Source organism: Oryctolagus cuniculus, chromosome 5 (genome assembly GCF_051225735.1).
Source record: "Oryctolagus cuniculus isolate XC-2025 breed Fujian yellow rabbit chromosome 5, ASM5122573v1, whole genome shotgun sequence".
Classification (NCBI taxonomy): Eukaryota; Metazoa; Chordata; class Mammalia; order Lagomorpha; family Leporidae; genus Oryctolagus; species Oryctolagus cuniculus.
The window spans coordinates 32,377,208-32,401,544 of record NC_142871.1 but is presented as its reverse complement, the minus strand read 5'-3'; the positions used below and the strand labels follow the sequence as shown (position 1 = coordinate 32,401,544).

The 24,337-nt window shown below is 46.6% G+C and overlaps 1 protein-coding gene across 12 annotated transcripts in view; it reads right to left on the bottom strand.

Moving 5' to 3' along the window:
• Positions 1-977: 977 nt before the first annotated feature.
• The window catches only part of MAP7 (microtubule associated protein 7), a 193,082-nt gene continuing 169,722 nt past the window's right edge, over positions 978-24,337 (bottom strand). For all 12 annotated transcript variants that reach the window (XM_089332633.1, XM_070073527.2, XM_089332636.1 and 9 more), the window contains 7 exons: positions 23,324-23,495; positions 22,297-22,398; positions 21,896-21,946; positions 21,738-21,795; positions 18,482-18,584; positions 4,869-5,092; positions 978-2,409 (listed from right to left, as the gene is read on the bottom strand). In XM_089332633.1, the coding sequence (XP_089188759.1) occupies positions 2,399-2,409; positions 4,869-5,092; positions 18,482-18,584; positions 21,738-21,795; positions 21,896-21,946; positions 22,297-22,398; positions 23,324-23,495 (721 nt within the window). In that variant the 3' untranslated portion in view covers positions 978-2,398. The remainder of the gene's footprint in view (positions 2,410-4,868; positions 5,093-18,481; positions 18,585-21,737; positions 21,796-21,895; positions 21,947-22,296; positions 22,399-23,323; positions 23,496-24,337) is intronic.

The following is a 24,337-nucleotide window of genomic DNA, read 5'->3' as shown; positions in this document are numbered from 1 at the left end:
GGCAGCGAGGTTCTGCAGGAGGAAGACCATGGTGTTCCCCTCCTGTAATAGCTGGAGGCTACCTACCAACTGAACCTCTGGTTGGTGAATGACTGTCCTAGACAGCCCACCACGGGGTACAGAGGGAAGAAGAGCCCGTTTACCCTTAGTCCATGGTGGAGGTCATTTCTGACCCCTGAGCATTTCCCCTTAATGTAGAGCCCTGCTGAGGACGTCCTCTAGGGCCAGCAGGTGAACACAGATATTCAAATGCTGGGCAGAAAGCAACCTAGCCATTTGCAAAGGTCCAGGTCAGTCTCCGGCAGTGCTGCCCTTCACAACGTGGTTAAGAATTTTACCGCTTCTTTTTTTTTTTGACAGGCAGAGTGGACAGTGAGAGAGAGAGAGAGAAAGGTCTTCCTTTCACCGTTGGTTCACCCCCCAATGGACGCTGCTGCTGGTGCACTGCGCTGATCTGAAGCCAGGAGCCTGGTGCTTCTCCTGGTCTTCCATGTGGGTGCAGGGGCCCAAGGACCTGGGCCATCCTCCACTGCCCTCCCGGGCCACAGCAGAGAGCTGGACTGGAAGAGGAGCAACCAGGACAGAATCCAGTGCCCTGACCAGGACTAGAACCTGGGGTGCCGGCGCCCTAGGGGGAGCCTAGGGAGCCGCGATGCCAGCCAAGAATTTTACCACTTCTAATCGAAACTTGATTACTTAGAAGTCTTGTAGTTTGTTAGTAACTGTAAGAGAAAAATGAGAACAACAAAAACCGAGTCAAAACAGAACTCTTGCTCTAAGTTTTAAGTAAACCTATTGTAGATGCCTACCCATCAGGAAGCTGGGAAAATGTCAATGAGTTTGATGAATGGCTACCTGAAAACTCAACAATCAACCTGAGTAAGGTTATAATATAGGAGAAATCTAAAAACAAACTATGTCCAACATTTTATTTGTTTTTTTATGTTAGGTTGATTTAAAGAAATAAAACAACTCTGTTGAACAGATTTTTGTTTTTTAATATAATGACTGTGTACATGGACAACTGAGAATAAGGAAAAAACTCAAATGAATGTTTTAGCAAATTACAAGCTAAGACCATATGCTTGGATTGAAAAGAAATAGTCCAATAGATGAAGTATCATTGAATGCAGTAACCAACCCCTTGTTTGATAAAAACACCTTATAGTGGTACAAATTTATCTTTAACACTCCACATAAAAACACGCGTTCCCTCTCCTCCTACATTCCATCATTAGCAATCTTTAAAATGGGAAAAATAAAATGGAATTGATGTCAGCGAGTGAAAGTGCAAGTTTGTACGGCTGGGCTCAGCGGCAGAGGTGAAGGACACGGGTGCTAAGAGGGAAGCTGACGGACGCCCGCCCAGCGAGGACACTCTGTGTCCGTCACTGTCTCATTGCTCTGAAACGAGCAAAACCAATTTTTTTTTATTTAAAGAAACAGTAAATCTTTATCCCCCTCCCCCACCCCGACATAATTTGCGATCAGGTAAGGCAAAGGTAAGTCCCATCGTCCCCAGGGACAGCAGCAACATACAGACTTCACAAAGAACCCTGAATCATCAGTAACATTCTCTGGTGGGAGCGCTGGAAGGGACGCATCTAATAAATCAGATCTGCAGTATGGTCACGGTGTTCTAATTTATTTGATCTGTTTATCTGGAAAACCTTTATAAATACATTATTTAAGAGGACATTAAATTATTTTCTTGCTCTGAAAAAATAATGTTGCATTTTTTCACATTTTAAAACTTGTTAGTATGCTTTCGTAAAAGGAGGTGCAAGAGGAACGTGACAGCTGCGTTCGCAGAGCTTCCATGGCCAAGCTGCGCTTACCAGGACCTGGTAATCTGCCTAAGCATTTGCCTCGACAAATAGAGCTCCTCGCAATCATATTTAAACAAACAGGTTGAATTTAAACATGGCCCCCAGTTACTCTACTTGTAGAGCAAAGAGGTACTTATTTTTCAAGTATTATATGGTTAAAGGTAAATTTTTTTTTTCGGTGCCAATTTTACATGTTAAGCCTTTAAGACCAAAATATCTAAGGGAAAAGTCATGCCTGGTCAGCCCATTTCTTTAGAGTGAAATGTTCTTGTCCTTTTCTTAAAGGATGCAGAAAAATATTGATTTGCTAAGAAGGAGCACACTGGAAAAAGCTGTTTTAAAGTACTGAAGAGTAAGGAGCGTTTCTTTCTATTGGCAAAAGTTATTAGAAAAGCTATCCAGTCTGTTGTCTTCAGCTGGTTTTAATAAAGTCTTTTCAAAAGGGTGATCAAGAAATCCTTAGAAAACTGGAGGGGGAGGGGCAGGATGCTCCTTTATAGCATGAAAGGAATTCCATTAATTGTAGAAATTCTTACGAAATTTCTGCTTTGGTTCTTCAGAAGAAATGCTCATATAACTTCTATATGAAGAGACAGAAAAAAAGAATAGATTAGTATGACATCTACCTAAAATCTTAAAGAATATTATAGTAGTACCTTATATGTCTAAAATTTTGCCACTGCTGTTGTATACATTGTCTTATAGAAAAAAAATAAAACAGGCAGTTGTGTTGGGATTCAGTTATACATTTAGGCGAATTCTACTACCGATTTGAAAGACATATTTTTACTTCAACTTGGGCTATGTTCCTTATATTTGAAACTGCATATTTCAATTGTACTTTTGGGCAGGTTAGGGATTTAAACATCCATTCATCTCATATTCTCAGTGCCTGATACTTAGTTGGAGGTGAAATACTGACAAATGGTTATGACCCACAAAGAACGCTTACTCCAGTCAAGACCACAGATATTGGGCTCTATTTCTCAGACAGGGCATGGCAGGTGGAACCGTAAGAATGGAGTGACAGATCACTCAGGAGGTGACTGAAGGTCTGGCAAGTAGAGCAAAGTAAAAGTCGCCTCAGAGTTGTTCCCCTCCCTGTGAATCTGTGACGAGACAAAGCAGGAAGCTGCGGCAAGTGTGTGTCTACCAACGGAACAGTGACCAGACTGTTCCCAAAGGCTTAGGCACCAGGAAGTCAGACCAGGGAGCAACTCTACAACCTCCTCTCACAGCCTAGAGAAGCACAGGTCACTGAAGTGAAGTTCCGCTACCAAGGTCAGGACATGGGAGCAGAAAAGAAGACCAGCCTCATCCGGACAGGCGGGCCAACCCGGGCCTGTTCCCCTCATTGAGGGCTTATTGGTACAGGGTCACAGGTGCAACCCCAAAGGCAAAATGATTTGACCAGAAATAACTCTATAGCGACCCCTTTTAGAATCTGGCCAGTTCTGTTTGTAATATACACATGCTGGTCAATACATGAACGTGATGTGCTGTGAAGAGAATTCAACAAACTTGAGAGGTTTGAGAAGACCGGAAGCTGGGATCATCCCATTCAGTCTCTATACGATGGCACTGCACTGTTAGTCCTGCTTCTGTAAAGTTATTGTCCTTTCTGCACAAAGACTTCAGGTCAAGTGTGAGTCCCCAGAGACAGTGTGCACAAGTCACGGACAGTTTCAACAGCAAGCACAAGAGACCTTCAAAAAGTTTATGGAAAATGTGTCCTATGAAAAAATATACATAGATTTCAAAGGCTGGCCGGCGCCGCGGCTCACTAGGCTAATCCTCCGCCTAGCGGCGCCGGCACACCGGGTTCTAGTCCCGGTCGGGGCGCCGGATTCTGTCCCGGATGCCCCTCTTCCAGGCCAGCCCTCTGCTGTGGCCAGGGAGTGCAGTGGAGGATGGCCCAGGTGCTTGGACCCTGCACCCCATGGGAGACCAGGAAAAGCACCTGGCTCCTGGCTCCTGCCATCGGATCAGCGCGGTGCGCCGGCCGCAGCGCGCCGGCTGCGGCGGCCATTGGAGGGTGAACCAACGGCAAAGGAAGACCTTTCTCTCTGTCTCTCTCTCTCTCACTGTCCACTCTGCCTGTCAAAAAAAAAAAAAAAAAAAAAAAAAAAAGATTTCAAAGGCTTTTTTTTTGGTTGTAAGATAAGCTTAACATTTTATTTTATTTTATTTTATTTTATTTTATTTTATTTTATTTTATTTATTTTTTTGACAGGCAGAGTGGAGAGAAAGAGAGAGAGAGAGAGACAGAGAGAAAGGTCTTCCTTTGCTGTTGGTTCACCCTCCAATGGCCACCGTGCTGCGGCCGGCGCACCGCGCTGATCCGAAGGCAGGAGCCAGGTACTTATCCTGGTCTCCTATGGGGTGCAGGGCCCAAGTACTTGGGCCATCCTCCACTGTACTCCCTGGCCACAGCAGAGGGCTGGCCTGGAAGAGGGGCAACCAGGACAGAATCTGGCGCCCCGACCGGGACTAGAACCCGGTGTGCCGGTGCCGCAAGGCGGAGGATTAGCCTAGTGAGCCGCGGCGCCGGCCAAGTTTAACTTTTCATTCCATTTTCCATGAACATGTTGAAGTACCCTCATAGGTCCAAGGCTGTTAAACCCAGAGGTGAGAGAACAAGAGGGCAGGCTTCAAACCTGAAGACCAGAGGGGGATGGGAAAATCCCAGCCCTGTTCTCCCGGGGGAGGCCTGTGGCTCTGTAGGCCGTGGGGAGCAGTCTTGTCTAAACGCGAGGCACATTCTCATGGGGAGTGCTCTTTGGGCAATGAGTGCTGCTCTGAGCAGGGACCAGTGGATGCCCACAGGCTACTGCAGAAATAGGAGAGGCTCTGGAAATTGGCCGATCCAAACCAAAATTCAACACTTATGACCCATGGACAATCTTCTCCCTGTTGTGGCTGACTTGGTCCCTTGAAATAGAAAAATGTGACGACAGTCACATTGCAGAGGGTGTGTCATTCCTTCTTGGGTGCCACACATGTCTGATGATGACAGAAGGGAGTAGGAGGCAAGCTCACCTGCGGGCTGTTGTGTTTGAACACCATCTACTTGAGGCAGGGGCCCAAGTGTCGCTTCATCATCAAAGGCCAGTATTGGATTCAAAGGGATTTCTGGGTTCTCACTGTTGGTGACATCTAATCTGGATGGTTTAGATCCAATGGGTAAATTTATAATTTCTTCAAAATTTTCATTTTGAACAGAGACTCCATTTTCATTTGGTTGTTTTTCCAAATTGGGTGTGCTAGGGGATTTAAAATATCAGAATTAAAATGAGTTAGCATGAAAACTGGAAACCACATTTTCAGGTCAACCAAAAATTGTCTTATGACTAATTTTACAACTTTACAATAAAAAAATTCCGATTGACCACATCATCAATAACAATGATTTGTGACACAGCTGTATTTGAACTTGCTTTTAGAAACCTGTAATCAGGGGCTGACGTTGTGGCATAGCAGGTAAAGCCACCGCCTGAGGTGCCAGCATCCCATATCGGTGCCAGTTCGAGTCCTGGTTGTTCCACCACTGATCCAGCTCTCTGCTATGTCCTGGGATAGCAGTAGAAGATGGGCCGAGTCCTCGAGCCCCTGCACCCGCATGGGAGACCTGGAAGAAGCTCCTGGCTCTGGATTGGCGCAGCTCTGGCCATTGCAACCATCTGGGGAGTGAACCAGCAGATAGAAGACCCCTCTCTCTCTCTCTGCCTCTCTGTAACTCTGCCTCTCAAATATATAAATAAATCTTAAAAAAAAAAAAAAAGAATCCCCAAATTTATCATCTGGAAAAAAATCAAAGACTAAAAAGAAGATAATCTTAAAAAAAAAAAAAACAAAACAACAAGGAAAATCTGTAATCGAATAATACAACTGATCATTTAGAATGCATCATTATCAACAAACAGAGCAGCAGTAACAGCAGTGGGGCTCAACACACTTAACTCTTTGCTGCAGGCACTGTAACATGCATTTGTGTGATAAACATTAGCGCCTAGGAAGATCTTTACTTCTATGATGAAAGGACTATAATTTGTGGGATGAAGAAGTAAACGATTTGCACAAAGTCACACAACTACTGAGAGATAGTCAAGTCTAAATACATGATCTCTCCCACTCCCTGCCTATTCAAATTCTTTTTTTTTTTTTTTCACATCTCCAACAGATTTATTTTTTAAAGGAATGAATTGAGAGAAAAAAAAAAAAAAACCAAAACATGAGGAAGACAAGTATGGAACTGCCTATTCAAATTCTAGTCCTCCCTGGATATCCCTGGTCTCCTATAACATCTGCACAATTTCATATGTGAACTGTTCAAGATCTTTGAAAAATGTATCTTTGCTTCTTAAATCTGACTCTGGCCCCAAATGGACTCTTATTTGATTAAATCATGCTTAAAATAAAGACCTCCAAAAGTTGGTGGAAAAATAGAATTAAAAGGTTAATTTTGGCACTAAATCTTTTTTGAAGTCCATGTATAATTTTGCATAAGATACATTTTATGCAATAATACACAATGAGCTTTATGAAGACTCCTAGCATTCATAGAGGTACCTTCCATCTACTGAGTCACTTCTCAAAGGCCCACAGTAGCTAGGACTGGGCCAAGCTGAAACCAGGAGCCAGGATCTCCATCTGGGTCTCCCATGTTGGGGGCAGGAACCTAAGTTATGTGAGTCATCAGCCGATGCCTCCTCGGCGCACTCGCGGGGAGCTGCAGTGGAAACAGGTGGGACTCCATCCTAGGTACACAGACAGGGGATGTAGGTCCCAGGTGGCATTTAACCCTCTGCACCACAACACTGGCTCCCGGATTCTTATTTTCTCATCTACAGTTTCTCTTAAATTGTCATTCTCTTCGGCCAAATTGGCAGCCCTTTCTGCTACGCTTTACAATGCAACAAACGAAACCTGTGCATCAAATGAGTGCAGCCTGATTTTGCTGCTCACTCTCTGATGGCAGCAGGATGCATGAGTACACGCATCAGTCACAGCTTGCTCAGTGCTCAGTGCACTATCTGTGGTCCCACTAATGTCAGCTGTCTTTTCTCACTGCATTCCCAGATGGCAAAAGAAAGCTGACGTGAATCCAGCCTTTCCAGTGTGTTTTTTTTCCAAGTCTTTGTTATTCCCCCTCTATCGAAGAACTAGTTCACTTTTCCTACTCAGAAGTACTCACTTTGTGAAACACATTTTAAAGTATCTATGATTCGAATCTATTTGTATGCTTTTGTTAATTATCAAATCTTGTTTTCTAGGTAAAAAAAAAATGCCTGTTTTAAGTGTTTCACAAGACATTCGCAAGAGAACATAAAATATCATCTACAGACAGGTGTTTGGCATAGTGGTAAAGATGCTGCTTGGGATGCCTGCATCCGTTATCAGAATCCCTGGTCTGAGTCCCATTTCCAGCTTCCTGCTCATGCACACCCTGGGAGGCAGCAGATGATGCTCAAGTACTTAGGCTCCTGGCACCAGGAGATGACAACTGAACTGAGTTCACAGCTTCCGGGTTCAGCTTTGCTCAGCCCCGGCTGCTGCAGGCATTTGAGGACTGAACCAGTGTCTGATTCTTAAATGAATAAATAATTCAAAAAGTTTTTATACAGATTCAGAGTATAATGGTGCTTTTCTGTTTTTTCACTAAGTAAGAAAAAGCAGGCCTGGCATCATAAAAGTCCACAGGAGCGGGGCTGGTGCTGTGGCACAGCAGGTTAAAACCCTGGCCTGAAGCACAAGCATCCCATATGGGCACAGGTTCTAGTCCCAGCTGCTCCACTTCCGGTCCAGCTCTCTGCTGTGGCCTGGGATAGCAGTAGAAGATGGCCCAAGTCCTTGGGCCCCTGCACCCACGTGGGAGGCCCAGAAGAAGCTCCTGGCTTCAGATCGGCACAGCTCTGGCCATTGCAGCCAATTGGGGAGTGAACCAGCTGATGGAAGGCCTCTCTCTCTCTGTCTCTACCTTTCTCTGTAACTTTGTCTTTCAAATAAATAAATCTTAAAAAAAAAAAAAAAAACGTCTACAGGAGCATGCAGCCGCACACACCTACATGCCCAACCCCCCTGGGCATTTGCATGGGCACCCCCCCCCCCCCACGCACGCACATATTTCACATCTGCCGTCTACGTGACTGAGCCACCACACCCATACTCCTCTTTCCCGAAGCTGATGCACTTTCTATAAGTAGGGAAACAGTTTTGGTTCTCAATCCAAGGAGAATTTTTTTGAAGGATTTATTGATTTATTTGAAAGAGAGAGAGGGAGGGAGGGAAACAGAGAGAGAGGTTTCCCATCCACTGGTTTGCTCCCCAGATGGCTATAACAGCCAGGGCTGAACCAGGCTGAACCCAGAAGCCAGGAACTTCATCTGGGTCTTCCACATGGGTTGCAGGGGCTCAAGTATTTGGGCCATCCTCTACTGCTTTTCCTAGGCCATTAACAGGAAGCTGGGTTGGAAGTAGAGCAGCTGGGACACGAACTGACACCCATATGGTAAGCTGGCATCGCAGGTGGCAGCTTTACCAGCTACGTCACAGCGCCAGCCCCATCAGGGAGACCTGCAGTAGAAGTTCAGGCGAAAAAAAGAACAAGAACCTGCCTTGTGAATCTTGTCACCTTGCAGGCCTGCATGCACTCACAAGTCGTGAAGGTGAGGACGAATCCCTGCCTAAGTCAACAGCTGACTTCAGCTTCCCCTCCTACCCTGCTCGTTCTAATGAGTGAGCACTCAGAGGAATCACTGCGCCACACTTTGGATGACCAGTCACTAGATGTGCAGGGGACAGTGTGACAGCAGAAACTAAAAACCGAAACTGTAGTCACAGGGGTAGAGGCTGTGGACCTGTGGGTCCTCGCAGGATGAAAGCCCATTTTTGAATTCCCCTTTTTTGGCTATGCTCTGAGGGGCGAAGGCTTCATGTGACACTCTCGAAGCCTGTGTTATTTTGCTTGGTCAGCCCCAAACGTGTTCAGGAGGAGCTGGGATCATGGTGGGAATCAGACGGTCCACACAGCTTATCAGAGGCAGTACCTTAGTTTTCTTGACATATATCAATTGTCCTATCACAAGTAACTTAAAAAAAGAGATCTATTTATTTATCTGAAAGTTAGTGTTACAGAGAGAGAGACAGAGAGAGAGAGAGCGAGAGTGAGAGAGGGATTTACCATCCACTGATACATTCCCCAAACAGCTGCAGCCCCAGCTGAAGCCAGCAGCCAGAACTCCATCCAGGTCTCTCATGTGGGTGGCAAAAGCCCAAGTATCTGGGCTTTCCCAGGCCATTAACAGGGAGCTGGACCAGAAGTGGAGCAGCCAGGACTCAAACTGGTGTTGATTTGGGATGCAGGTGTAGCAGATGGCAGGTTGACCAGCTGTGCCGCAATGCTGGCCCCCATGAGTAACTTAAGTTAGAAGTGATACACTTCTTCTTGTGTGAATGAGAGGGGCTTAGGAATGTGTTCCTTCCCTTAGGCAAAACTAAGAGCAAGGATGAACTCATAAGATGTGGAGGAAACACACTTGTCAAATACCACAATTACTAAAATAGGCCCATATAAGAGAAGAGGAGCAGTCTACTGAAGAGCCAGCTCCCTAGGGCTGAGTCAGAAGGTAATGCTGGGGCCAGCACTGTGGCATAGCGGGTAAAGCTGCCGCCTGCAGTGCCAGCATCCCATATAGGTGCTGTTTTGAGTCCCAGCTGCTCCACTTCCTATCTAACTCTCTGCTATGGCCTGGGAAAGCAGTGGAAGATGGCCCAAGTCCTTGGGCCCTGCACCTGTACGGGAGACCCGGTAGAAGCTTCTGGCTCCTGATTAGTGCAGCTCTGGCTGTTGTGGCCAATTGGGGAGTGAACCAGCGGATGGAAGACCCCCCCTCCCCACCTCTCCTTCTCTCTCTGTGTAACTCTGACTTTTAAATAAATAAATCTTAAAAAAAAAAAAAAAAGAAAGAAAGTAATGCCTCCTGGCCTATCAGGAAGGTTAACACTGCACAGCCATCAAAGTCTTTTAGCTTCTAGAATAGAGATTCTCAACCGAGGTGGATGAATGGATCAGAATGACCTCAGAAACTTTATTTATTGTCTGCGTTCTCATGCTGATACTGACCCCTGCCTCCCTGCAACATTTGTCATGTGTGTTCTTTGTGCGTATTCTTTGCTTGCTATAAACAGGCAGATACTCTCCTTAATTTTTTGGGAGTCTTCCTCCGTGCATGCTATCTTTCTTAAAAACCAAACATGGGGGCTGCTGCTGTGATGAAGTGGACTAAGCCTCTACCCGTGGCACCAGGTTCTTGTCCCAGCTGCTCCTCTTCCGATCCAGCTCTCTGCTATGGCCTGGGAAAGATGGCCCAAGTGCTTGAGGCCCTGTACGCACATGGGAGATCCCAAGGAAGCTCCTGGCTTCAGATCAGCTCAGCTCTGGCCATTGCAACCATTTGGGGAATGAACCACCTGATGGAAGACCTCTCTGTCTCTCCCTCTGTCTGTAATGCTACCTCTCAAATAAATAAAATCTTAATGGGGAAAAAAAAAAGAACACATCACTTGGTTGTGATTATGAAAGTCTTGAGATGTTTGAAAAAACAAAAACAACAAAAAAACCAAACATGGCTCTGGAGTAGTAAGTGACCAGCTCAAGGTCATATAGCCATACTTCATAAATATAGTTATGTCAAATATTTTACAACTTTCATATAGCTTTCATATAACAATTTACATATTCACTTTATAAGGTTTAGACTATTTCATAAAAATACATGTCATAGATTGATATCTATATATCACATATCATATGGATCTATCTCTACACCTTTAAAAGCTGGCCTGAATTTTGACAACTCATACTATCTTCAGTTCTATCATCAGTGGGGGACCTGTCCAGGAGAAAGGAGACGGGCAGGCAGAACGGCTCTGGGACTTGAAAAAGTTCTGCAAACTGCTATGATATGACTATGTTTTGCAACTGAGCTCATATAGGCACTTAAGCCCCAAAGTCACATGGTAACGTACCAGAAGGTGGGCCTTAGGTCACTGGGGGTGTGTCCCTGGAAGCCAGTTCTCGTGAGAGGGCTGCTGAGAAAGCCTGAATGAGACCCTGCCTCTCTCTCTCTGCTTCCTGGCTCATTCTGTGACATTTACTCTACAAGTGCTCCATCACTGCCAAGAACAAAGCCAAACCAATGTGGCTGCCCCTGCTTTTTTTTTTAAAGATTTATTTATTTGAAATCAGACATACAGACAAAGAAGGAGGGAGAGGGAGAGGGAGAGGGAGGGAGAGAGAGCGAGAGAGAGATCTTCCATCCACTGGTTCACTTCTCAGGTGGCCACAACAGCCAGGGCTGGGCCAGGCCAGAGCCAGGAGGCTCTTCCAGGTCGTCCACATGGGTAACAGGAGCCCAAGCACTTGGGCCACTTTCTGCTGCTTTCCCATGCACATTAGCAGGGAGCTGGATCAGAAGTGGAGCAGTTGGGACACAAACTATTGCTCATAGGGGATGCTGGCATTATAGATGGTGGCCTTACATACTACGCCACAGTGCTGGCCCTGGCTACTCCATCTTGAACTTGAACCTTTTTTCAAATTGTAAACTGGAAAAAAAAAAATCCTCTTTCTTTCCTAAGTAGCTTGTCTCAGGTATTTTGTTAGAGCAACAGAAAGCTGACTGATACACATACCAAAGGCTGAGAGACAGAGCCCTAACAGGGGCCAGACATCTCCCTCAGGAGCAAGGCTGGGTGCAGGGTTCAGGGGATATCTAACACAAGATTTCTCTGTAACAAAGAGTCTTTGTCCCAGTGCTGGGAACAGCAAGGTTAGGAGGGCTCTGTGCTTCCAGAGTGCCGAGGGAGAGTTTGCTGACCCATCTCTGGGGGTGGGGAGGGCAAATGCAACCTAGCTCACAGCATTTATATTTCCTGAAGAGACGGCTGGATCAATGTATGAAGTACTCAAGACATTAGGAAAAGTGACACTTCTCACAATCTGAATTAAAGATGTGAAAATTAAAAATGTGAAATTTTCTGGTGAAAACAAACCACTGTCACCATGGTTGCAGGATCTGTCACAGTGGATTTTTACAGGACCTGATGCATGTCAAGTTCTTTGGAATGTGGGCCTCTTTGGGGATTTAATTCATAGTGGGCAAGTTAGAGGGACCTATACCTCCACTCTGGGTGCATGGCAGGGCAGTTAGTAAAGAAGCTGACCACCACAAGGACGTAACGCATGGAGGTCAGAAACAGTGTCTCGGGGCTGGCATGTGCTGCAGGCAGTTAAACTACCACTTGCTATGCCAGCATCCCATATGGGAGCACTGGTTCAAGTCCTGGCTACTCGGCTTCCTGCCAATGAGCCTGAAGAGGTGGCAGAGGTTAGCCTAAGTACTTGGGACTCTGTCACTCATGTGGGAGACAACAACAGAGTTCCTGGCTCCTGGATTCAGCCTGGGGCATATCTTGCTGTTGTAGCCATTTGGGGAGTGACCAAGCCGGTGGAAGATCTCTTCTCTTTCTTCTTGCTCTGTCACTCTGCCTTTCAAATAAATCTTTTAAAAAAAATAGTGTATTGGCTAAGTGACTTCAGCCTGACTTGAGGGGCAGGCATTAGGATATAGCAGTTAAGCCACCACTTGGGATGCCTACATCCCATATTGGAGCGCCTGGGTTCAAGTTCCGGCCCTGCTTTGACTGCAGCTTCCTGTAAATGTGCACCCTCGGAGGCAGCAGAAGCTGGCTCAAGTAGTTGGGTCCCCATTACCCACATAGGAGACCCAGATTGAGTTCCTGGCTCCTGGCTCCGGCCTGGCCCAACCCTGGCTGTTACAAGCATTTGGAGAGTGAATTGGCAGATGGAAGATTCTCTCTCTCTCTCTCTCTGCCTTTCAAATAAATAAAGCTGATTGTAAACAGCCTGATTTGGAACGAGGAATAAAAGGGAAAGGATATGAATTATCTGTATCAAAGGTAAAGTTTCTTCATGAACAGGAAAGTGTCTCAGGGATGGGTATTGCAGACAGCACAGGCAACTCCTGCTCTGGATGGCAGAGAGCCTCAGAGATCAGGGCTGGGACTAACTTTTTACTAACTAGACAATTTGCAGGGTGGAAAAATTCAAGGATGCAGATAAGGTTTCTTCTTGGAAATGCAAGTCATAAGAATAGTCCCGGCCGGCGCCATGGCTCAATAGGCTAATCCTCTGCCTGCAGCACCAGCACACCAGGTTCTAGTCCTGGTCAGGGCACTGGATTCTGTCCTGGTTGCTCCTCTTCCAGTCCAGCTCTCTGCTGTGGCCCAGGAGTGCAGTGGAGGATGGCCCACATGCATGCTGAAGAACCTTTAGAGGAGTACCACTAAAACCAAAGAGCTGCAGAGGGCACCTTTTAAAGATAAAGCAGGAATGGGTGTTGGGCCTGACAGTAAGACGCTACTGTTGGAGATGTCCTTGTCCTACACTGGAGCACCTGGGTCTGATGCCCATCTCCAGCTCCGGATTCCAACTTCCTGCCAATGTAGACCTGGGAGACAGCAGTGATGGCCTGAGAAGTCAGTCCCTGCCACTAACATGGGAGATGTAGATTGAGTTCCCACTTCCTGGCTTCAGCGTGGCCCATCCCTGGCCACCCCAGGCATCTGGGGAGTGAACCAGTGGTTAGAAACTCCTTGTCTCACTCTCTCAAGAAAAAAAAATAAAGTAAATGTATTAGTTACTGGTTTTTTGTCTTTCCGCTCCAAATTCAGCCTTTATTCCTGTTCTGTGAAACCGGATCTGTGCCCTTTAAGAGCTTCCTCTGCCAGCTAACAGAATCCAAGTTTGTAAGCACAGGTGCTTGAGAGACACTGCAGGAGGACTGGTCTGTGTCCCAGTCTGTGTGTGCCAGCTTGGAAGACACCTGCAGGGTGCACACTTGCTGGCAGCTTCCCCCAGCATCCCTTGGGGGCAGATTTGGGGTAGAGTGCCTCTGGTGAGACCCTTCCCAGTGCACAGTTTTCCTAACGACTTTAAAGGGTGGATTTCTGGCAAATTCTGCAGGAAAGACAACTTAGTAATTACACTGGCATCCAGTGAGTCGTGGCTAAACCCACCTGGGATCACAGGCCTGAAGAGCAGGGGCCGTTCCTGAGGCACAGCCAAGGGGTTGTGACTGCTTCTCCTACCTGCTCTTCCTATATTCTCTAGCGCTCTCTTTACTTCTTATGAGTGCATCCCGTTACCCCAACCCTAGGTCATAGTTATTAAAGCTTTCTCTGGGCAAATCTATAGTTTCTCTTTCCTGAGTGGACCTTCTCTGATAGAGTAAACTTAAGAGGAATATTCCATCTGTAAGGTGAAAGCAGACAGGGAATAGGAACAAGATCCATGCAATTATGAGAGGTATGGAAAACGTGGAAAAGGACTTATTCCCCGGACTCAGTTTATGACAACAATGGGTCCTAACTTTGTAAGGTGAGCTGTAGAAGAAATCTAAGTACTTCTTTGTGCACTTCCTTTGTTGTACTTGCTGCTCTAAGAGGCGATGGAAAGTGCAGAGAGGGGCTGGTGCCGTGGGGTAGAAGGTTAAGCTTCTGTCTGTGGTGCCAGCATCCCATATGGGTGCTGGTTTGGGTCTCAGCTGCTTCTCTTCCCATCCAGCTCCCTGCTAGGGCCTGGGAAAGCAGTAGAAGATGGCCCATGTCCTTGGGCCCCAGGACCCGTGTGGGAGACCAGGAAGAAGCACCTGGCTCCTGGCTTTGGATCAGTGCAGCTCTGGCTGTTGTGGCCATTTGTGGAGTGAACCAGTAATGCAAGACCTTTCTCTCTGCCTTTCCTTCTCACTGTCTGTAACTCTACCCCTCAAATGAATAAAATCTTAAAAAAAAAAAAAAAAAAAAAAAAAAAGTGAAGAGAGATTGTCTTAAGGTTGATCTGGATAATTTCAAGGAAGATAAATTTAAAAATAATTAAGGGAAACAGAGTTTCTTTGGAAAATTGTATGTAATGCAATAGGAAAACAAACAGCAGTAACTTTAGGCCAGTGTTATTCATCTACATCAATTTTTAAATTTTTAAAGATTTATTTGAAAAGCAGAGTTATAGTAAGAGAGAAGGAGAGACAGAGAGCTTCCATCTGCTGGTTCGCTTCCCAAATGGCTGTGATGGCCGGGGCTGGGCCAGGCTGAAGTCAGGATCCTGAAACTCCATCTGGGTGTCCCACTAGGGTGGCAGGGCCCAAGCACTCCCATCTTCCACTGCTTTCCCAGATACATCAGCAGGGAGTTGGATGGGAAGCGGAGCAGCCAGGACTGGCGACCATATGGGATGCTTGTGCTACAGGAGGTGACTTAACTCATTGTGCCACAATGCCAGCCTCTACATGGAATTTTTAAAAAACTTATGGTCTGTCTTACATAAAAATAGTCTGATCAGCTATCAGAAAGCTGAGTTTCACCACACGGTTTCATTGCTTCACATCTGTATGTGAGAGCACATTGGTGTCAGATAGCACCAGCTTATCTGACAAGGCCAATGACAAATGAATGAAGTTGAACCAGCTGAATAAATATTATGCTAGTGCCTTACAGAAGTTAATTGACAACCAGAGCTTGAGGGGTTCCGGCTGTTCTACTTCCTTTCCAGCTTCCTGCTAATGTGTCTGGGCAAGCAGCAGAGGATGGCCCAAGTGCTTGGGCCCTGCAACCATGTGGGAGACCCAGTGGAAGTGCCTGGCTTCAGACCAGTCCAGCTCTAGCTGTTGAGGCCATTTGGGGAGTGAGCCAGCACAAGGAAGATCTCTCTGTAACTCATTCCAATAAATAACATACATCTTTTAAAAAAGAGAGAGAACTGAGATTTTAAAGCAGTTCAAATACAGAAAAGCAGGGAGTAGAATGAAATCATCAGCAACTCATGCAGCATAACCATCCTAAGGTGAAAGGGATCAGTCAGTACCATGTGTATACTGTCCACTTAACTTCAGAAAAATATCATTTTCCACAATAAAGTGAAGATTCTTGACAGTTTTATTTATTTAGAAGCAGACAAAGTTCCCATCCACTGGTTCATTCCCCTAATGCCCCCAAAGTGTAGCCAGGAAGTCAATTCAGGTGTCCCACATGGGTGTCAGGGACCCGTGTACTTGAGTCGACACCTGCTGCTTCCAAGGGGACACGTTAGCAAGAAGCTGGAATCACAAACAGAAAGAGGACTCGAACCCAGGTGCTTCTGATATGGGATATGGGTGTCCCAACCAGCATTTTTTTTTTTAAAGATTTATTTATTTACTTCAAAGAGTTATAGTGAGAGAGGGAGAACCAAGGTGGGGGGGTTAGTGAGAGAAAGAGAGAGAAATCTTTTATCCACTGATTCACTCCCCCAATGGCTGCAAGGGGCAGGGCTGGGCCAGGCTGGAGCCTGGAGCTTCATTCGGGTCTCCAACATGGATGGCGGTGGCCCCAAACACTTGAGCCATCTTTCCCGGGCTTTCCCAGGCTATTAGCAGGGAGCTGGATCAGAGGTGCAGCAGCTGGGTAAGAACCAGCTACCCCATAAAGTGGGGTCCCCCCAACCAGAGTCTTAGCTGGCAGGACAAACACCTGTCCCAATAATTTCATTTTTTACTTACATTTGTGACTTCTTGTTTTGACTTTATAGAGGAATAACAGCCATAGGCATTTTAAGGCGAAATTTATATTTGTAAAAGTAATACAGTAACTCTGGAAATTTACTAAAATTTTTTTTTCTTTTAAAGGGGAGACAGACTTGTTAGGATTATTTTTATATTGTAATGCTGATATCTGATACTAACCAAGATGTGACTACATTGATAGGTGACATGTCACTATTTCTCCTAATGGTTTAACTGGGATCATTTTGTACATGTGACAAAGGACAGATTATTCCTTAGGTAAAGTTAGGTGACACTAGTAAATTCTTTTTGGCTTCATTACAAACTGTTTATCACTTGCCTGTGTGTACAGGAGGCTAAAAAAATAATTTTATTATTTATATTATTAAAAACATATTTATTTAACTTGAAAGGCCATGAGACAGTGAGAGACTGATAGACACAGAGCCTTCCATCTGCTGGTTCACCCCCCAAATGCTTACAATAGCTAGGGCTGGGCCAGGCCAAAGCCAGGAGCCAGGAACTCAATTCATGTCTCCAATGTGAGTGGCAGGAACCCAGCTGTTTGCGTTATCACTGCTACCTTCCAGGGTGCACAGGAGCAGGAAGCTGGAATTGGTAGTACAGTGAGGACCTAAACCCATGCATCATAACCACTACATCTGCTCCAATTATCTGTATCATTTTACAAAGTAAAATTATGCTTCTTATAGAATGACTAATTACTTGATCTTGCTACTAAAGAGTCAGCTAATGCATAAATTAATTTTATTGGTCAGATGAATTATCAATGGCTTAATAACCTGCAGTATGCACTGCCTATTCCTTATCGTAATAATGGGATTCTTTCCACGGTACTTTTAAATTCCTTTCTCATAATCTCTGGACTTAATGAATTAAATAAAATCCAGAAAAATATCACTTAATGTATCAATTTAAATAATTATGGCAATAATCTAAATTTATTCAAAATAATTGAATATTAAGATCTCTCAGTAAAATTATTCTCTTTGTTTTACACTACACACACACAAACAAAATTCTGTTGTCCCAAAAAGTTATCAACAGTAGGGTGAGTTAGTCTTGATTGCTGCCAATTACGTTACAAAATGTGTCGTACATGTGTTTTTAATTTAAGACAAAATTAATCTGAGGACTTCTAATTCTCTGTTGGTAGCAAACATTCTGGCATCAGAGACTGGATAGCTCATATAATAACAAAGTAGATTCCCGAAACTAAAAAAAAATTCATAGCTAACAATTTTGACCAGTATTAAAAACACTTCCCCAAGTTCTCCATGAGTGGAGTTTTAGGAACAAGCCATGATCACTTTCATTTTTGAAAATGTTCTCATGATGCTGTCACTATAAACTCAAGGGAATAGAAAAGTGATTTTTCTTCTGCTCGTGCTCTTTTCTTAACTATTTTTAGCAACTGTTGTGTGCTTCAATGAGAAGCTCTGTTACTCATAAGATAAGCAATATTGCCCTCTACATGACATTTATTATGGAACAGACCCATGACTCACAATAATAATATTATGCAGAGCTAAAATACAATTGTTCCCGTCCAAAATTGTTACAATACATCAAGGGTATGGATACAGTCCTAACCAGGGTATATATGTGGAGGGCACCAAAAAGTTTGTGGAAAATGTAATGAAAAGATAAGCATATCTAGCTGCAAAAGATTCTTGAAATCCATACAGCTTTTGTCTTACTATGCATTTTTCACAGACTTTTTGAAGTAGCATGTGTATGCAAAAGGAACTAACAAATTACTTCCTGTAATTTTCTTTAACCGTCACAGGAATACCTCATTATCTTATTTAAAGACTCAAGGAAACAGGCACTTTACCCTTCTCAGAGTACAGAGTTACAAATTTGCCAAAAATTAATGCAGCCAAACAAAAAATACATCTTACTGTTAAAACACTGAAATTCTGTCAGGCCCAGGGAACTCAGGGGCGGGCAGAAACCGCGGTGCTTTGCTCTCACACGTGTTGCTGAAAAAGGCCCCAGTGTCTAACTTACCTATCCATGGTCACTTTCGATTGGTGTGAGGTGACCACCAGCGGGCTGGGCACTGGTGCTCCATTTCCTGGAGAGTTTGTCATGCCTGGAAGTGCAGACACCTCTGGACGCAGCAAAGGAGAGAGAACAAAGAGTTACTGAGATGCTCCTATCTAATCCAACCCAGAAGCCAGGATGCTGGGATTTCCGTTCTGGCTTTCGTACTGGAACTCTCTGTGCCCCCATGTCTTCATGGACACCAGTACCTACCACACAGGAACAAAGTACTTGGAATGGTGCCCAACACATTGTAAGGGCTGAAATAAGTGCTGTTATTAGTTTTGCTCATACTAACTTGACTACACTTGCTGGTTCACTCCCCACTTGCCCACAGCTGCCAGTATTGGGCCAGGCTGAAGCTAGGAGGAACCCAATTTGGGTCTCCCCCACAGGTGGCAGGGAACCAAGTCCTCGGGCCATCACCTGCTGCCTCCCAGGGTTAGCAGGAAGCTGGGATTGGGAGCACAGTCAGGAATCAAACCTAAGTGTGCTGATCTGGGATGTGGGAGACCCACGCAACATCTTAAAGACTGTGCCAAATGCCCTCTGCTCAAACAAAAGTTATGTGAGTGTTGATAAGAAGAGGCATGACAGTGGACAAGTTTTCCGCTTCCTTCTTGCCTTTGTTCACTCTCAAATTCAGGTACAAAAAATACAGAAAGAATCGATAAGAGAATAGCAGGAGGGGGAAAGAGGACATCGAGAATGAGGAGCATCAGCCCGTCAATCCTGATTACAACCTTAACTAATCATTCTGATGACTTACAGCCTTTATCTATTACAACGCTCCGGGAGAGCACATGCTCAAAATGCCCTCAGCGCGGGGCCCCAATTGCTGCCTGCGGTGCTGGACTCCATTTGGGCACTGGTTCAAGTCCAGGCTGTTCCACTTCTGATCCAGTTCCCTGCTAATGGGCCTAGGAAAGGCAGTGGAAGATGGCCCAAGAGCTCGAGCCCCTGCACCTGAGTGGAAAACCCAAGGAAGCTCCTGGCTCCTGGCTTCGGTTCGGCGCAGCTCTGGCCACTGCAGCCATTTGGGGAGCGAACCAGTGGATGGGAGAACTCTCTCTCTCTCACTGCCTCTCTCTCTGCTTCTCTATAACTCTGCCTTTCAAATAAACAAATGAATCTTTAAAAAAAAAAAAAAGCAAAAGGGTTAATGTGCAACCACTAGGACTATGTTCCAAACACACAAAATTAAGGTATCTTTAAAGAGCACAAAAAACTCAATATAAAGGAACCATGACATCTAAGAAGCAGAGCAGCTTTTACTGAAACAAAACCAAATCCCCCAATCCCACGATACTTTAGATGTGAGCAGCCTTAGAGGTTACAGGGACCGTTCTTTCACAAACATCATTTGATTTGATCTTTAATCCAGCCCTGAGAGGTACTTAGGGCCTTTTTTTTTTTTTTTTTTTTGACAGGCAGAGAGTTAGATAGTGAGAGAGAGAGAGAGACAGAGAGAAAGGTCTTCCTTCCATTGGCTCACCCCCCGAGTGGCCGCTACAGCTGGCATGCTGCGCCAATCCAAAGCCAGGAGCCAGATGCTTCTCCTGGTCTCCCATGCGGGTGCAGGGTCCAAGCCCTTGGGCCATCCTCCACTGCCTTCCTGGGCCACAGCAGAGAGCTGGACTGGAAGAGGAGCAACCAGGACAAAATCTGGCACCCCAACTGGGACTAGAACCCGGTGTGCCGGCGCCGCAGGGGGAGGATTAGCCTATTAAGCCATGGTGCCAGCCTAGGCCTTTGTTTTTAAACAGAAAAAAATTAGGTGCCTCTGGTCCCTTCTTTTTGTATTGATATTGCAGGTGATGAGAGGGGAAGAGTGAATAATGAGCCATCTCCAGGTCACCTATATGTGCAGTCACGAAGCCACTGTGGCATTGTGGGAGAACTGGGAGCTGGTGGCCTGGGCTGCAGCTATTTAGGCCAGGGCTGTAACTTGCCTCGAGCGCCCCCTGGGGGCAGACACTGTGCCTGCCTTGCTCATTCTGAATTCCAACACCTATCACAGGGCCTGGCACCGGAAGGGCTCTGGGACCTCCCAAAGCTGCAACAGTGCAATGTATGAAAGATACCTCGACACGCAAGGGGCATTTACTCCCTGTTAACTGCATTTGATTACTAAAAGTAAGGTTAATTTTCTTTTTTGACAGGCAGAGTGGACAGTGAGACAGAGACACAGAGAGAAAGGTCTTCCTTTGACGCTGGTTCACCCTCCAGTGGCCCGTGGCCAGCGCGCTGTGGCTGGCGCACCACGCTGATCCAAAGCCAGGAGCCAGGTGCTTCTCCTGGTCTCCCATGGGGTGCAGGGCACAAGCACTTGGGCCATCCTCCACTGCACTCCCGGGCCACAGCAGAGAGCTGGCCTGGAAGAGGGGCAACCAGGACAGAATCTGGTGCCCCAACTGGGACTAGAACCCGGTGTGCCAGCACCGCAGGCGGAGGATTAGCCTATTGAGCCGTGGTGCCAGCCAGGTTAATTTCATATTTGTTTAAACCATATTTGGCTTAAAATCACTGAGAAATCTCTGCCCAAAGCTTATGTAGATAGCATGTAAACATCTAATGAAATCTTAGCATCTCTTTAGTTGCCCCTCTATCTTGAAATCAGATTTAAAAGACATAATATCAAAACTCTTTACTGAGAAAGAGTATAAGAACAAGGTGTCAAAATGTTCAGTCCTTGAGAACGAATATAATAATAAAATTAATTTTCTTAAGGAAATTATTCTTTGTATGTTTAAATACACGAGGCATACAAATACAGAGGAGCATACATATATGATGGGAGATGAGTTAAGATCTTGGTCAATCCCTTACAGCACAAACAGGTGTGAAAAAACATCTGGCATGACGTGGCAAGCGTTGTGGTGCAGCAGGTAAAGCCGTTGCCTGAGTCACTGGCATCCCATGTGGGTGCTGGTTCAAGTCCCGGCTGCTGCACTTCCAATCCAGCACCCTGCTAATGGCCTGGGAAAAGCAGTATATGTTGGCCCAGGTGTTTGGGTCCCTGCATCCACGTGGGAGACCCGAATGAAACTCATGGGCTTCAGCCTGACCCAGTTCTGGCCTTTGCGGCCATCTGGGGAGTGAAATAGTGGATGGAAGATCTCTGTCTCCCCTCTTTCTGTGTAACTCTGCCTTTTCGAGAGATAAATACATTTTTTATTGCTGTACATCTGAATGGACGCGGGCTCCATGACAGAAGTACCTGTTCCTCCGGTGACAGCTCCCCTGAGGATATCACCATTTCTCTGATCAATGGTTTTCTATCAAAAAGACAAAGACAGACTTTTCAAAACCACAGTTCCAAGTGAAAGGCAGCCAGCAAACAGGCACGGGAAGCGGGTGGAAGGGCCGCCTCCATACCTTATCTGTGGCGTCTGTCCTCCGGGTCCTCTTCATAATCTCCTCAAGTCGCTGTGAGAAAGGAAGGGATCGGGAAGGGGATTAGACCCAGAAAAGCAGCTAGGCTGGCACGGTCCGCCCACGACATCGATAGGCTGCTAGCATGTCTGGTATTGGGGAAAATAAGTGCGCTGGTTTGCCTTCACAGGAGTTATTCAGGAAAGCTGGAGGGGCGTAAGCCCCAGAAGTGAAGGAACTGTTTTGGGCAAGGGCTGCGACCGAGCTGGTCTGCAGGGCAGAGCACGTGTGCTTTCTGCCAGCAGTGAGTGAGTGAGTGAGTGAGTGTGTGTCTTCAGGGGGCTCCAAGCCTGGGAAGACTCGGAGCGCTTTGCATCCCAGGCAAGCGCTGTCAAACCAGGTACCTTCTTCCTCTCCAGGCGTTCCTGCTCTTCCCGCTGGAAATGCCTCTCCCGCTCCTGCCGGACGCGCTCTGCTTCTTCGCGAACACGAGCTTCTTCTTCCTTCTGAAGACAGAAAGGCAGGGCAGGGCTCGGCACAGGGGCTGAATGCTGCCTGGGACGCCCACGTCCCACATCCGAGGGCCTGGGTTCAAGTCTCGGCTCCACCCCGATCCCAGCTTCCTGCACACGTGCTCCCTGGGGTGCAGCAGGTGAGGGTTCAAGTACTTGGATCTCTGCCACCCATGTGGGAGACTCAGATGGTGCTGCTGGCTCCTGGCTTTGGCCTGGCCCAGCCCTGGTTCTTGCGGGCATTAGGGGAGGGGGGCCAGTGGATGGGAGATCTCCCTCTCTCTCTCTCGGCCTTTCAAATCAAATGAAAACAATGAAAAATGCTTTAACAAGCTGAGAAATAGCATAAAAAAGATATAAAAGTAAAAAGAGGGCCTCTGCTTCTCACAAACGTGAGAAGCTGTGCCTGCTGCCTGGTCTCTCCGACACACGGAGGTGGTGGAGGCCTGAAGGCAGAGGGCGTGTGGGTGGGAAATGGGAGCATGCACGGGCAACCTGGACTATTTCTTTTTCTTTTCTTTTCTTTCTTTATTTGCAAGGCAGAGTTACAGAGAGAGGGAGAGACAGACAAAGGTCTTCTACCTGCTGGTTCACCCCCCAAATGACCACAACGGCCACAGCTGGGCCGATCTGAAGCCAGGAGCCAGGAGCCTCCCTTGGCTCTCCCACATGTGTGCAGGGGCCCAAGCACCTGGGCCATCTTCCACTGCTCTCCTAGGCCATAGCAGAGAGCTGGATCAGAAGTGGAGCAGCTGGGACACAAACTGGCACCCACATGGGATGCCGGCACTGCAGGTGGAGGCTTAGCCCACTAAGCCACAGCGCCGGCCCCAACCCAAGTGTCTAACAGCCCCTGAACAGTTCTCTGCTCAGCTCTGATGGGCAGGCCGCTCTGCAGCAGGCGGCCGAGGCCCCGCACCTGCTTCTGCACACGCTCCATCTCCTCCCGCTCGCGCTGCTCCCGCTCTTGAGCCTGGAGCCGCAGGTGCTCTTCCTTCTCCCGGGCTTGCTCGGCTTCTATCCGCCGGGATTCTTCCTCGCGGCGCGTCCTCTCTTCGGTCACCCTTTGAGCCAGTTCCTCTCTCTTTTGTCTGCAAAGAGACAAGAACACGACCAAGGCACATGAGGGGAAGCCCTAGTTTGTAGATGCGGCAAGGAAGTCGTGCATGTTGAGAGACGGGGCAGAAACACCTGCCACCGCTACCTCCTGTGGGGCCTCGGGAACCAACCTGAGGCACCCTGACCCTTCCTCCTCCCTTCTTGGCTTCCTGCTGCCTGCGGCACACACAAGCAAAACACAAAGGCCGATAGTCTCAGGACGGCTTCCTTTTGTCAAGCACCTGCCATTTAGCTCTCTTTAAAGACTGAGCTTGCTTAGCCAAATGTGACTTCTCAGTAATGAATCTGAAGCCCCCTCTCAAGGGCATTCTTTGCAGATAAGTGGAGGTCGGGAGGGTCTGTCCTGGGATGGAAGGGGGATGGGCCACATAAGCTCCCTGTTGGGACCATGGGTGAGCCAGGAGCAAGATGGTGGCCCCAGCGCTGGTGTCAGTCCTTCCCTGAGGTGCAGGTTGGTTTCTGTGAAGAACAATTCCATGTGTGGTAGCCTTCTCTTGCCCTAGAGCACCGCCTAGTAGGAAGACTCTCCCTGGCATTGCCTGGCATGCAAACATGGGCTACTTAAGCATTACACCACTTTAGGATGCTAAGTAGGAAGATAATGAGGAAACCTGGAGATGCAGAATATGCTAAGTACAGCAGTAGACTGTATGGCCATCCCTACTGAGGCTGTAGCTACGTCAACATACGTATATAGCCATGCACACACCCCCCACACCCTACAAACACAATGTCAACATTTGTGAGTGTGAGTATGCATGTAACCATACACACACCCTACACATGTGATATCAACATACGTGAGTGTGTGTAT